The sequence below is a fragment of the Parasteatoda tepidariorum genome, chromosome 12 (assembly GCF_982258835.1).
Source record: "Parasteatoda tepidariorum strain Cologne lab strain chromosome 12, Ptep-v5.0, whole genome shotgun sequence".
Lineage (NCBI taxonomy): Eukaryota > Metazoa > Arthropoda > Arachnida > Araneae > Theridiidae > Parasteatoda > Parasteatoda tepidariorum.
Window position 1 is genome coordinate 2,454,856 of NC_141766.1, and position 16,191 is coordinate 2,471,046.

The window sequence follows — 16,191 nt, forward strand, 5'->3', positions numbered from 1 at the left end:
AAATTTAAGCTTTAAGAGTGTATGAAAATTTCTTACATGAAGATCTTTTGGTTTTCTAACCTTAAAAGGAAATTTTGATTTTGAAACAAAAAGAGTAACATTTTAAAAAGAGCAAGAATATTGCTGCTAGAATATTCTTTCTAGAATATTGCTGCAAACATATATCAGATAATGTTTAGTCATAATCTGCTTAGCTTTGTAAATAATTAATTACCGTAATTCTTTATTCTGAAACTCATTCTATTTTGTACCACAACTAAGAAGAGATTAAAATTCTTTGATTTCTCTCTTCAATACCAGATTATTTTTCCTTCACAATTGCTAAGCAGCAGACATTTCAGAAGAAAAATTTTGTCTAAGTACTGTTATATTCTATGTTAATTTATAATACATTCAATTTTTTTTATTATTATTATTTTATTCATTTACTAGATGCTTTTATTTTTAGGTGGAAATGCTTCCCCTACAGTGATAAATACTCCTCGAGGACAAAGCATTGGTGTAAGTTGTTAATTATTATTATAACAGGGTGGCAATCTGAAAGAGTTCAAAAACTCCATAACAATTCCCAAAATCAAGAAAAGTATTTACAGTAGAGCCTAAATTATCCAATGTAATTTGAACCAAATGTAGTGAAACTCTCCACTATTATGTTCTGTGAAAAAAAATCAGTTGAGTCAAAGGTTGGTCATTCAAAGAACTTTAAATGTTGGATTTCAAGGAACAATTTACCCTATTGGCAAATTAATTAAATTTTAATCTAAAAAAAAAACATTTTACATAATTGTTTTTATTGTTATTTAATACTTTAGTAATTTCCAAAATATAACCTGTGCCTCTCTTTCTCAGGGGTGTAAAAAAATTTTGACCTATAAACCACATCACTGCATAATATGTCTAAAATATACATAATTTTTTTTAAAAAAAAGAATCTGACTTCACTTTAAAAGCCGACTAGGAAATGTTTCAAAGCAAAACTCACAAAATTCCATAAATTTTTTACAGGTGTTAGAAAATAAGATTATGGAATTTGCAGATATATCCAAGATATATTATATCCAAAAAATAAGCTGCTAATTTGCATTAGGAGAGGAGTAAAATAATATTGAAAATCTAGCTTTTGGTTACCAAACTCATACAGTTATCAATACTTGTTGATTTTTCATTTTTGATTGAAAAAAATAATTAAAGAAAAGTGCAATGAGTTTCGAAGACTTTATACTGAATATACAAATGAAATAATTAAAAACCAATCTTCAATACCACAGGGTTGCCGCAGACTATTAAATGCAACTATTTGCTACTATTTTCGGCCTTAGGACTTTGGCGACTTTTTTTTGCCTGAAAAGGCTTAAAAAGCAACTATTAGGAGACTTAGTGAAGTTTTTTCGCAAAAATGAATGCTGCTTTTCAGAACGTTAATAAAAGAAGGCAAACTTTTATACAATCATTTATGTCCAAAAAGCCAAAAATTTAAATATCCATTATATTTAATAAAGTATTTTTTATATTTTCTCTCTGAGGGGCAATTTTGTTATTTTTAATTGTTTTTTCCTTCTATTAACATTCATTTTTTATTGTAATTCGACTTTTATTTAGGTACCTATTTTCTAATATGTATACCTTTTGCATTTGTACAAAACTTTTTTTTAATTGGAGCATAGTTAAGACTGGGCGATAAATTGATGTTTCGCGAAATATTGATTTAACGGATATATTGGTAGGCCGATGTAGTGACTTTCGTTTTAGGCGATGCATCAGAAATCTGATTTAAGCTGCCGGAATAAGACTACAATCGCGGTTTAATGATTTAATATGCAAGGAGCCTTGACTAGGCTAACGCTGTTACCGAACTGACAAAGACGATTTTGATTTCGTCTAGCTGCAGAGATGTTGATTTCGTTTTGCTATAAAGATGATGTTAGTTTCGTGATATTGAATGACAAAGAGCGAATTGAATCAGAACTTCCGGTTTCATGCGAGGATCAGCGCTGTAATATAGAACTCAATGCATAGTTTCTTTAGGTCCATTTTTTACTTTGGGGATTTTGTGTTTTTTGAAGATTATTTTCAATGGGACTAAGTCATTTTGCAATCGTTGTGCATTTTATTTCGTTGGAAATAATTGTCGGGTTTCTTGTAAATTATTTTCAGTGAGACTTTTGCTACTTAGCGATCGTTTCGTTCTGCATTATTTCATACCATTTTTAATCTGTCTGGATTTAACGATTCATGTCAATTTTTTTTACTAGACCTGTTACTTTGCGATTGCTGCACAATCACTGTTATCTTAAATTTTCTTTCTGAACTCAATAGATCAATGAAAAGAAAATATAAATAAAAAAAAGATTCTTCATTGATTTTTTTCAATTATTGTTTTTCATTTTAAGCGATACAATTTAATAGGCATATTTTGTATTTAACTTTGTCATAAGAAGCTAGTTTTTTTAAAAAATTTAGTAAATTTAGGTAATCATAATAATTTGATTATTTTTAAACCAATAAATGTTAAGTCATTTTTAATTTTAAAACAAAGCTTACCTTTATTTAATTTGCTTTTATTTTTGATAAATTGAAGACAAAGTTTTAAAAAAGTTTGACTATTAGTTGAAAAAACAAATAATTTTTTTTAAAAATTAAATAAAGAGTTTAGTAATGTTTTGACGCTTTTTAATAATTTAACATTAGTACTTAAATATTTTTTTTTAATTTTTATTAAAATTCTTTCAATACTTGTTTGTTTTACAATTTGTTAGATAGTCAGTATCTTTTTTAAACAAATAAATCTTTAGTCGATTTTATTTTCAAAAAAGAAAATAATAAGTAAGTAAAAATATTTTTACATTTATTAAGTACAGAATTTGACCATTAGTTAATACTACTTTTTATCATTTTAAATAATTAAATGAAAAAGGGTCTAATGATGTTTCAAAAGCATGTGTTTTTTTTTTCAACAAATAATTTAAAAAAAAAAATTTTTCTAAAGTAAACATTTCTTTGGTTTGTTTTCCACTTTCGTTTTCTTTCTTCTTTTAATTTTTAATGCATGTATGTAAAATATTTTGTTACAGTATTATTATTTTTAAACCAATAAATCTTAAATCATTTTTAATTTAAGAAAAATGAAATAAAGCTTGGGTTTGCTTTTACTTTGACTTCATTATTATTTTAATTGAAAAAATTAAGCAATGATATTGATGTCATAGTAGAATATGTTTAGAATTAATATTTTCTTTTGTAATAGATTTATCCTTTTTATTTATTTTTGATTGATTTTAAGATTTCCCATAGGTAATTTTTGAACATATGCTAAATCGCGATGTCTAACGGACGATGTATCACGATTTAAAATTTGCGGCATCACCTAGTCCTGATCATAGTATTTGACAATTGAGCTATAATTTTAGTTATTTGGCTACTATTTTTGATACATTTTTGTTCCTGTTCAGGCAACTATTTTCATAGCTTTAGGCAACTATTTTCATAGCTTTAGGCAACTATTTTCATAGCTTTAGGCAACTATTTTCATAGTTTTAGGCAACTATTTTCATGCTTGAGGCTGCTAAAAGCAACTATTTTTGTTCATTTTTTATTTTCGCAACCCTGATACCATCATATCACTTGGAAAATAGTGAATATATTTTATCTGTATAGTCCGCAAAGAAAAAAAAGATATCACCCTGAATAACTTTTGTTCTAATGATCGGATTTTCACAAACTAAGTGTCACTCTTAATCGTTCCTGGGGGTGACCTTGAAATATGCTAACTAATTAGTGCTAACTATTAATTAAGTTACGAAATCAGACACAAAAACGCACTTTCTCTGAATAAACATATAATTTTTTTTACATATTTGGATTCTTTATCTTCAAAATATAGGGGGCAGCCGCAATCTGGGAAATGTGGTCCCCATAGTTTGGTCAGGAGAGCGATTCAAAGTTTGGACCCCTTAATGTTAATTTCGTATTTTGCGTTTTCAGTCATATTTTAAAAACTAATGAAGCAATTCAAAAAAAAAATTGCACCCACTCATAAAACTCATTTACCCAAAGATAATTTTATGAAAAAAATAATTTTTAATAATTATTTATTATTTTTTATTATTTAATTAAAGTGAGGATGAAAAAATTTTGAATTATAAGGTAGGGCTTTTTTTATACCATTTTAATCTACATATTTTTCAATTGAAAAATCTAAAGTTTCTATTGTTTTTATTTATTAGAAGATGAGAAAAATTAAAATTAATTATTTAAAGAAAAATAATTTGGCGACAATGAAGAAATGATTTAATGGGGCGATTAATATTAAAATGCGATAAACTTACCAGGAACTTGACTTAGCGCGAGTGGCGTAAAATTTCATTCATATTTTTTTTCGCTAATAATCGTTTGCTTATCTTTTTATTTTTATTTTTTTAAAACTATAAAATACAATATTTCTTTTTTAGCCGTCTAAAATTCTATTAGCAATTTAGTAAAGAAATTTGAATAAAACATTTTAATCAACGAATGTCGAGTTTTATAAAAGCATGCTTGTGATAGAATATGATTATACACCAGATTTTGCTTAGTTAATGTGATTATTTTTTAGTTTTTTTTCTCAATAACTGATACAATTTCTATAATATACATACGTATGAATAGATTTGGAATAAAATATTTATCAATTTCTTGAATATATTTTTTATAAATATTAATAAAAATACGTAGTGAGCATTTTTAAGCATCTCTCACATCATTGCAAATTTCTCAACATCTTATATATCGTCTTAATCTTAAAAGTAATTTTTTAATCACCTGTCTGGGAGTGTTTCGCAGAACTATTTTACCAACTATTTAATTGAATTTTAACATTTTTAAAAATCTTATTCTTTACCCTACTACGTTTATTATTTCATCATTAATATACTAATAATATTTTTTTAGTACTTTAATTTAGGTTTTCTTTAAAGTAAAGTTCCTTTTTAAATTATAGTCAAGTTTTTTTTAAAAGAATTATTGTCTGCTAGCTAATAAAACCTTGTTAAGAAATTAAAAACTTTCCGCTGTTTAAAATTATTTAATGCAAAACAGCTGATTATTTACTAAACATACTATTTTTTTCGAAAAAAGAGTATAAATTATTGATTGTCTTTTTTTGTTTTGTTTCTTGTGACTTCAACATAGATTATCTAAAATAGTGTTGATGTTTTAGAAGTCACTACAAAGATTATAAAGATACTGAACATAAAAAGCTGTTGAATACGTAGCCAAAATTTTTAAGCGTCTTAAAATATCTCAGCATCTTAAATGTCGTCCTAACTTCTTAGTTGTGAAATTTAACTATCTGACATGTGATTCACTTACTATTTCATTATATCTTTTGCTCTTTCTTTTTGATTCCTTGTAGATTTTTTTCCGGATAATATACTAAACTATTTTGTTTAATTTTTTACTTCAGCACGATTCCCAAGATATTATTGTAGTATAAATTGTTATCAGGAAAAATGCCTTATTTTGTTAAGAAGGAAATACCAAAAATTGAAATTTGTATGAAGATGCCGCAGCCGTGGCAATTTTAGAATCATCTGATTTTTATTAAAAAAATTCAATAAAAAAATGCGCAATTTCCGAACTTATTTTGCTTAAAAAAAAAACTAGGCAAGAAGGTTAACATACATTTTACAGAAACTGTGAAAGCCAATTTTTCCTATATTTCGTCAAAAGAGGATAAGAATGATTTTGCTCCAAGGGACCCACTCAATAGTTTCATATCCAGAATGAAATCTGTTTGATCGAAACATATTTCCTTGAAAATAAAAAGGAGGAAAAAATTAACTTTTATTATATATCTAAGCTTATTCCATTTATTTAATGATATCGATACCTAGGTTAAGGATATGCGATGGAAGCCCCGTTTACTATTATACTATAAATGCATTAAATCATGTAGCTTGAATATTTTGTTTTAAGCAAATTATTTAATAATTATATTAAGCAAATAAGGGTGTAAAAATAAACTCGATCAAAATACTCCGAAAGAATACCCTAAAATATATGTAGAATAAACTTTGGAATCGATATATAAAAAATACCTTTTCAAACAACTTCGAGTAGGACAGAAACGCTAACTTGTTTTGTCTGAAATAGTTGTCCTTGTAACTATTTAATTTCGATTCCGGGTGCTAGGGGACATTCCATTTTCGCATTCGACTTTTGAAATTTCAATTGTAAACGGAATTTTTTTATGTCCTTAAATTAAAATGTTAAGGCCTGCAGGAAAAAAAAAAAATTTACTGCAGTGATTTTTTTTTACAATGTAGTAAATTATTATTTTTTCAATCTAAGAACCTGTGCTTATAACTTATGTAAAACTTATTTTAATATCGTGTGAAATAATTTAATATGTTGTGTAACTAAATAGATAATCCCAAGAAACTGAATTGAAAATATAAAAATTTCATTGATTAAAAAAATAATAGATAATAAAAATAGACATGTTTTGAGCGTCCAATAATAAAAGTCACAAGTTATTCAAGCTTGACAAGTTTTGAGAATAGGCGATTATATTTGAACGCTCTAAACATGTCGACTTTTACTTCCCTCTTCATATTTTTTTAAGCCAGTTGAATTTTTATCATCAATTATACTGTTGTACATTTGGGTCTTGATCATTAGTTTTATAAAGTTTTTACATTCGTTAAAGTAAACATATACATTTTCATATTTTAACAAGATTTATGTGGTCTTTAAAAACGTAAGAGCATCAATATTGTAAAATACTGAACTTGTTAAATTTATTGTTTTGGATTTAATTAAAACAAAAATTGGTGTTAGTAAAACTGATATGCTTTTTAATAAGGTTTCTAATGTTGAAAGGGTTTTTTGTACGATTAATTTTAATGATAAGAATTTTGAAACTGCTAAGTTACCACAGATTATTCATGGTCTTTCTGATTTCTCTCCTTTAGAACAAATTAGGGTTTCTGCTGCTTTTAAATATTCTTCTACGCTTAGAAAAAAGGTGTGTAATTATAATTTTTTAAGTCGAAATCTTAATTGTATTTCTAAATTTGATTGTTATTGTAATGAGGAGGGTTTTTCAGAATTTATTGATAATGATTATGGACATGTTATTACCGGAAATTTGGAGATTGTGGGTGATCAAGATTTAATCAGCATTTTAAGTAAGGGTTCAAAATTTAGAACCAGAGTTAAAATGAAAAAAGATTTTATTTTATCCATTACAAAAGATCAAAATTTTTTTATTGCGAAAGCTTCCAGAAAATATCATTGGCCCGTTGAGGGTTTTTCTGAGTGGAAAGCTAAAATTAGGGTTAAATTTAATTTATTTAATACCAGTTTTAGTTCATTTCCTAAAGGTACTTATATTGATTATGATTTATCTAGAAAAATTAAAAATCTTAAGGATAAATTCATTGTTACTGTTGTAGATAAAGCTTCAAATAATTTCTGTATTATGTGTAAATATTTCTTTAAAAATTGATTATTAGAGAATATAATGCAAATAATACTTATTTAAAATAAAAAGAAGATAAAGAAGTCATTGAAAAAAGAATTATTGCATTTAGTGAAAAATTAAAATTTAAGTTAAATAGGATTACATTTCCATATTTATTTCCAATTGTTAAATTTCATAAAAATCCGATTAAATTTAGGTTTATAGCATGTGCAGTGGCGTATCTAGGGTATGGCGAGAGCCATGGGCGCATTATTTGAAAAAGGCGCAAAATCAACCAACACCAACGTCTTTCTTTTTTTCAATTTTTCAAAATATTTTGATATTTTGCTTGTTTTAAAAAAATTAATTTAACATACATACAAATACAAATTTTAAAAACAATAATACAAATTTCAAAAAAATAAATAAAACATTGAAAAAAATCATTTAGAAAACTCTCCAGAATGCAGAATAAAAACTTCCAATGATCAGATCCTCAGATAAATCTTTCTTTTTCCAGTACCACAAGGAAAAAGACAAGATAAACATCTCTTCATATCACATTAGCAGGATGTAAAAGGCCAATTATCTGGGGGTGAATAGAACACCTGCAGGCATAGAGAATAGCCCTTTGGTGGTGACAGAGGGCAAAGAGATGTGAAAACCATGGGGTGTCCCTGTCCAGTTTAGCCCAATTACCATACCCTAAAATGCTTGTAGATCTTAAATTTTATCAGGGGTGAAAATCACTTTGAAAAGCGGCTTCCGAATTTGTGGAATATACAAATAGAACCCTTGCTGTAAATTAGCGTAAATCCTTTCAAAAAGGGAGGTTTTGCCACACATTGTGGGATTCACTGTCACAAAACATTTAAATACTAAAAACAGGAGGTGCCTCTGCCTTGCTTAAACCAATGGTAATACTCAACAATGAATAAACCCCATCTATTCTTTTTTTATGAAGAAAAAAAGACAGCCATAAGTGTTATTTAAGCAAAGTATTAGGATTTTCTTAAAATCAAGGATTAAATTGTAAGTAATCATTTCTTATTTATTGAAATCATGCTCACTTTATTATTTCACGTTGTATTTTGTAGCGATCGATATACTTTCTAGCAATGCCAACTGCTCCACTTTCTTTAAAATATTTTATTCAGTGGTAGTTAAAAACGAAACCATGCAGAATTTAAGATAATTCTGGTAAAATTTATAATTCTCACCTGGAACAAAATTATGTTTCACATGATTTTTTTCAATTACTTATTATTTATACGTAGAAAGGGAAAATGGTTTTACATTAAATAAAAAAAGAATCATACAATAAATGTAACTTTTGCACTCAATAAAAAATATTTTTCTATACGGAGCAGAGCAAGTTTGAATCTCTGTATATGTAGATTGAGAGGGGCGTTTACTACATTATAATATTTTGTTTTTGTATATAATTATTTTTATGAAACAAAGTCATTTAATATGCACAATGATATTTTGGTAACAAAAAGTGAACTTCGTGTAATTAAATGCTCGTTATTGTATTATTATTATTAAAAACAATATCTTAATGGGAAGAAAAAACGAAAGTTAAAATTTGAAATGTTAGAAACATAATTTTTCAAGTTTCCTGAAAAATTATTGCAATAAGTAAATATTTTTGTGTAAATTACGTAGCATTGACTCAGTTAAGCGTGCCAACTATGGAGAAATAGATTTCTTTTCATTCATTAAAAGATAGATTAAACACTCATAAAAGTTTTATTTTTAATTGATTAATTTATTTATTGAACGAATAGATTAAGGAACGTATCGTTAATTGTTCAAACTGATCTTTTTTTTTTTTTTTTTTTTTTTTTTTTGCTCTTAATTCACAGAAATATTATTCACACACAATTTTAATTTTAAATTAATAACTTAAGCTCAAGTTTAAATAATTCTTTTGTTTACAAATTGGGAAAAAAAAGAGTTGTGAAATTTATCAAGACCTTACTTAGTATTTTTTTTTAATTTCAAAGCATCTTACTTGTCCATTATAGTTAAAATAAAATGGAAAAAAATATCATTGAGGCTATAATATGTATTTTATAACTATCTATTAAAGCAGTACAATAACAGCAATAATTTTTTTCATTAATTAATTCCCTTCATTTTAAGAAAATAAGAAAAAAATAATGATAAACATCTTATAGAAAAATTCGAGCTTGTTTATTTACAACGCATATGCATTTTTAAAAAAATTCAAAAAGCCCTCTCTCCTCAAAATATTCAAAAGATTTATATTTCTCCTTTTCTTAAAAAGAGCATTTTAAAACTAATTAAATTCGATTAATTTTGGAAAGATTTATTCGGATAATGGCTTTGTCAAAAAAATATGGTTAAATCCTTTATTTTATAGATGAATTAATTATTTGTTGCTTGTAAACTGAAGTTGCATTTTATTGTAAAGGTTCTCGATTGGGTAAATTTTTAACCGCTTAAAATTTTAAACTTACTTATTACCCCAGACAATATTTAAATTTTTAAAAAAATGTCTGTGCATCATTAAATGCTTAAACGAATAACCGCTAAGGCAAAAATTTACTTTATTAATAATTATGCATTTGTCGATCTATGTGAAAAGATTAAATTTGATCATATGAACTTTAAATCATTTTTTCTGTAAACGTGCATTTCGTTTCTACCTTCTTTCTTTTTAATATTTTCAACTAATTGCCGCTTGAGTGCAAATTTTAAGAAACGACATTCTTATTAACTAAGGTTTAACGTAGTAATTTGGTCACATAACAGCCTACTTTGGTTTTAATAAACCGTAACTATAGAAAATTTTCAGAACTATTTAAAATATTTAATAATATTACATTACCTTCCTTTAAAAAGCATTTTATGCCCGCTCAAAATAATATTTTTTTTAAACTAATTCATTTAGCATTTTTTTATCATATCTTTTATGGATTTTTTTAACAATACCCTTGGTACCTTAGCCATGGCCATGTTTGGAAAAATAAGATTATTGTAAAACAGTTTTAATTTATTGCATTAATTCAGAATATTTCTTCATAGAAATAAAGCTTTTATCCTCCATTTTATTTATTTTGTGAAATATGCGACAATTGTGTGACAAATTCAAATATGAACAAAAGAAATCAATGAGTGTTTTTAACATTTTAATATTAGTGCAGATTTTCTAAATGTGTTTTCAGTTATTATTGTACTTTTGTTACTTTTTTGTTTCTTTACATAAAATACTTTACTCAAATTTAAAGGAAATATATTAGGGGGAGGACCTGTTTTCTAGTCTAAGTTTCTGGGGAAAACGAAGATCAAAAACCTAAATTCGATGAAAAATGTTTTTATTAAGGGGAAGTACGTTTATACATTCGATTTTATTGCTCAAGTTATTGTATGCACTTATTTCTATGGGTTTAAAGAAAAATAAAGTAACTTACAATTTTATCGTAATATTTTGTAACTTAAAATAAAAGATTTAATGTTTCCCTATCGAACCATTAAAATTGTAATAATACATGATTATCTGATACTAATAATTAGGATTATCAAAGGTAATTTTTTTTCTAATTTACTTGATGGGTTCCAACCACCTTCGGACTTATGTGTATAAAATGAACAAACAAGAATTAAAGATAAGAATTTTTAATTTAAATATACAAACTTTTAATAAAATATTTCAATCTTTTGAATAGTTCCAAGTCTACAATACGATTTTAAAAAAAGTTTTATAATCCTAAAAAGGAGAAAAATTCGAAACAAAACTAAAATGTCTATACTTTAATTGCCTTTATTTTCTTCTTAAAAATTTCAAAACTCGACTGTGACTTTTGATTTCCAGGATCTTTTCAATAGCATTCCCCTTTTTAAACTAAAAGATGTCTTTTTGAAATATTATGATTTTAAAAATATCCTTAATTGCGATTTTCATTGTATTTTTAATAACTACCTTAACAATGGAAAAGAATATTTTTTCAAATTGATGGAATACCACAAGGATCTAATCTTTCATATCTCTTAGCTAATTTATTTTTGCACTATTATGAAGAAAAAAATCATGCATTTATTATTAAATATGTTTTTAGATTTATTGGTGATTTAATTATCTTTAATTTTCAAGGCTATACAATTTTATTAAATAATATTTACCGCAAAGAATTATTCTTGCTTTGTAATCATAATGATAACATTAATTGAAATTTTTTAGATTTGGGTATTATAAAAGAAGAAAATATCTGCTTTGTTGATTTAAACGATAAAAGAAATTATTTTAATGTAAATAAACTAATTACTTAGAATTTTTATGTTTCTAAAATATCTATTTAAATACCATGCTTAATCAAATGAATAGAATTAAAAAAACATAAAGTAATGTTTTTTTCTCCCAAAAAAATAGACAAACTCTTCAAAAACTTGAAGAAAAAAAAAACAATTGATACCCAATTAAATTGATAAAATTCTATGTGAAATCATTGAGTTAATTGTATGTTATTATAAATAAGTTAATTAAAAACTTCTTGGTTAATTTATAAAATTTTTACCACATGTAAATCTATTTCGGGCAAATCCGTGGCTAAAATATGTGCCAAACTGCAATTCATGCTTCTTTCTCTCTTTTTTACTTCTTAAATAAATGTTATTTTTCTAAAATCATTAAAATTGTATAATTAAATGTCAACCTATTAATTATTAACTTATCCAGAATAATATCAACTCGCGCACCTCCATTTTCGAGCCAATCCTTGGTAACTTACAAATCAAACGCGCTTATATATATATATATATATATATAAGTTCATAACGAAGAATAAAACAAAGAAAAATAATAGACATATGAAAAAGGGGGGGAAATAATAAGTAAAAAATAACAAACAACAGTTTATTAAAAATAATAATAAATAATTGAAAAATTTAAAAAAAAAAAAAAAAAATCATGAAATGTTAATTAAAAAACCGGAAAAAAAAGAAAAAAAAAAAGGGGGGATATAATCTTTTCTTCAGCCCACACGATTATATCCGCTAAACAGAGTGCTTTCTGATATTGTATCAATAAAGCCAAAGCTAAATAAATTAATACAATAGTGTGAGGAGCACTCAAAATTTTTTTTTAAAGATAACAAATTAAATAGATCACAAAAAGTACAAATAAGTAAAAATAACATGTAAAAACAGATAATAAAATAAAATAAAAAGAAAAAACATTAAAAAGGGGAGACTATAAAGCGAGCAGCAAAATCAGTTCAACTTACATGGACGGATATTTTTCAAGAATGATTTAAAAATGTTTTCGCAGAAAGATTGCCAGATTACAAAATATGAAAACAAAAGATGAAAACAAAAGCGCAAATTGAGTGTAACAAGAGGGTTATAAAGTGTCGTTCTTACTGCACTGTTGAAGTGATTTGTTATTCTGAGTTTTGATTTGTTAGTTACCAAGGATGGGCCCGAAATGGATGTGCGCAAGGTAATATTATACTGGATAATTTTAAAAATTGATCATAAATAGTTTTAGAAGATAGATGTTTATTTAAGAAAAAGTATAAAATAGAAAAGAGAAACATAAATTGCCTGTTTTGCAGATAATTTTAGCCGCGGATTTGCACGATATGGATTAGTACATAGAAAAATTCTTTAAATTATCAAAGAAAAAATTCTTTCAATAGATAATTTTGACACGGATTTGCCCGAAATGGATTTGCACATGGAAAAATAAACAAAGAAAAACCCAAGTAGATAATTTTAGCCACGGATTTGCCCGAAATGGATTTGCACATGGAAAATTGTATAAATTAATAAAGAAATTTTTAGCAAACAATTTTATCCACGGATTTGCCCGTAATGGATTTGCACATGGAAAAACTGTATAGATTAACAAAGAAAATTATTTAGTAAAGGAATTTTTAGTAAATAATTCTAACCACGGATTTGCCCCAAATGGATTTGCACATGGAAAAATTATACAAATTAACAAAGAAATAATTTTGGCAATGGATTTACCTGAAATGGATTTGCACATGGGAAAATCATAAAAATTAACAAAAAAATGTTTAATAAATATATCCACCAAAATATACGATTAATTCAATGATTTTATATAAAATTTTATTACATTAGTTGGGTATCCATTGTTTTTTATCAGATTTTGAAAGAGTTTATCGATTTGTTTTTTGGATAAATAAATATTACTACATATTCTTTTAATTCTGTTCATTTCATTAAAAGTGGTATTTAAATAGATGCTCCTAGAAACATTAGAATTCCAAGTAACTAGTTTATTAATATTAAAATTAAAATCATTTCTTTTATCGTATAAATCAACAAAGCAGATATTTTCAACTTTCATAATACCCAAATCCAAAAAATTGAAATTAATGTTATCATCATGATTACGAAGTAAGATTAATTCCTCAGGGTATATATCACTCAATAAAACAGTAAAATCTAGGAAATTAAAGATAATTAAGTCATCAATATATCTAAAAACAAATTTAATACTAAGAGTAAAATTTTTTTCATAATAATGCAAAAATAAGTTAGCTAAGAGAGATGAATAATTAGATCCCTGTGGTATTCCATTAATTTGAAGAAAAATATCCCTACCATTGTAAAGATAATTATGAAAAAGACAAAGATTAATCAGAATTTCCCAATAATCAAAATCGCAACAAAGGATATTTTTAAAATCATGGTAATAATTCAAAAGGACATCTTTTAGTTTAGAAAGGGGAATGCTATTGAAAAGATCCTGGAAATCAAAAGTCGCAATAGAATTAATTTTATTATGTTTAATGAAATCTAAAATCGGTTGATTATTAGTGACAATCCAAGAGAAACCTTCTTTAGTAATATAGTTAATAATCTTATTTAAGTAGTTAGAGAAAAGGGTGCCATATATATATATATATATATATATATATAAAATATTTTAAGAAGGGGCGTCGATAGGGCGGATTGCCATAGGCGCCATTTTCTCTAGATACGCCTCTGAGCATGTGGTACTAATAGTTATAATTCTGATATTAGTAAAAGGTTTTTAGTTTTCTAAAAATTATTTTGCTTAAAATTAAAAAAGGGAAAAATATTGTTATTGATAGTAATGTTGAAGTTTTGGATTTTATTAAAAATAATGATATTTACAGCATTAAAACTTTTGATTTTGAAAATTTGTATACAAGTATACCACATGGAAAAATTATTGAGATTTGTGAAGGTATTTATGACAGGTATTTATTTGAATAAAAAATTGATAGGTTCAACTGGTTAGATTTATGCAAGTTTAATCTTTTTGAGAATGTTCTTTTTAATGGTTTAGATTTTTATAAACAAATTATTGGAATTCCACAAGGTAATTCCTTTTCTGGGGCTTTTGCCAACATTTTTTTTGCATTTTTTTGAGGCTAAATTTCTTGAACGTAAAGAACTTAATGCTTTCCGATACATTGATGATTTGATTTTGTTTAATTGTGATGATTATAATTTTATTTATAGTATTTATCCTGGTGATTTAGTCTTGAAAAAAACTAATGAAAATTGTTTTAATATTGAGTATTTAGATTTTAAAATTAATATTGTTAACAGTTTTATTAAAATTGGTGTGCTTGATAAAAGAAAAGCTTTTAAATTTAATGTTATTTTTTTCTGCAATTTTAAAACTAATTTGTGTAGTAAAATATTCAAAAATCTTGTTTTTTCACAATTAGTTAGGATCAAGAAAATTTGTAATAATGTTGAAAGTTTTCGGGAAGCTGTGGATAATTTTTTAAATAATTTGAGTAAAAAAGATTTTCCTTTTAATTTTTGTAATGTTAATTTTTTAATTAAAAAAATGATTGATGGTTTCTAAGTTTTTATTTAATTTTTTCTTTTAACAGGGCGCAATTCTAGTCTTAACTGAGCAGCCCCAGTTAAGCATTCTATTAATTTGTCTAGTTATTTCTTTCTCCTGACCTTTTCCATTTCATTTTAAACTTCTTCTGCGCATTATAATAGGGGGCGTTGGTTTTTCAGTTTTTAGTGTTTTCTTTTCTTCTACTTGCTTTTGAAGTTGATGCTTGACCTGTGACTTAGTGAGTTTTTATTTTTCTGATGATTTTGATTGAGTTTCTTTTCTTAAATTGTTAATTATTTTGAATGTATCTTGTTTTTCCTACACCTCTATACAAAACCATTGGGGTACTGAGGGAGATATTTTAAGCATTTGCTTCTCCCTCAAATAGAAATGGTTTTGTTTTTAATGGCTACCGAGGCCGGTACCATATACCCTCGGTGGTCATATTTTTATTTCATTTGTTTCTTGTATCAATATTGTAAAAGTTATACTTAAAATTTTGAGACCAGATATTTTGAGTTAATGAAATTAAATATTTTATCTTTTACATTTTCATGCCCCCATTTCAGCATCTTAAGGACCTTACGAGCTCTGTTAGAAAAGAGAGTATCGTATCAAATATATATGTTACCGGCAAAGTATGAAATCCGGCATTCTGAAGAATGCCTAGGCATTGTATATACTGCCTAAAATTAGCCGGCAAATTATGAAATGATTTGCACCGAAGAGCCATTACATTATGACCACCCTCCATCTATAACAATGGGCTCGCTCATGTTTTCATGGTTTCTCGCCCAGGAACAATGTTTTCATGGGGCACATTAGGACCCATAATCCTCATAGAACAATACCTGACTTCTGTAAGCTACTTGAATATAGTTGCAGACCAGGTTCACCCATTCATGGCAACAGTTTTTCCTGC

The 16,191-nt window shown here is 26.1% G+C and overlaps 1 protein-coding gene across 5 annotated transcripts in view; it reads left to right on the plus strand.

Annotated features, from left to right (window-relative positions):
• The window catches only part of LOC107437471 (uncharacterized), a 181,299-nt gene that overhangs the window by 131,473 nt on the left and 33,635 nt on the right, over positions 1-16,191 (plus strand). For all 5 annotated transcript variants that reach the window (XM_087155771.1, XM_087155767.1, XM_087155769.1 and 2 more), the window contains exon 22: positions 449-501. In XM_087155771.1, coding sequence (XP_087011897.1) covers positions 449-501 — 53 coding nt within the window. The remainder of the gene's footprint in view (positions 1-448; positions 502-16,191) is intronic.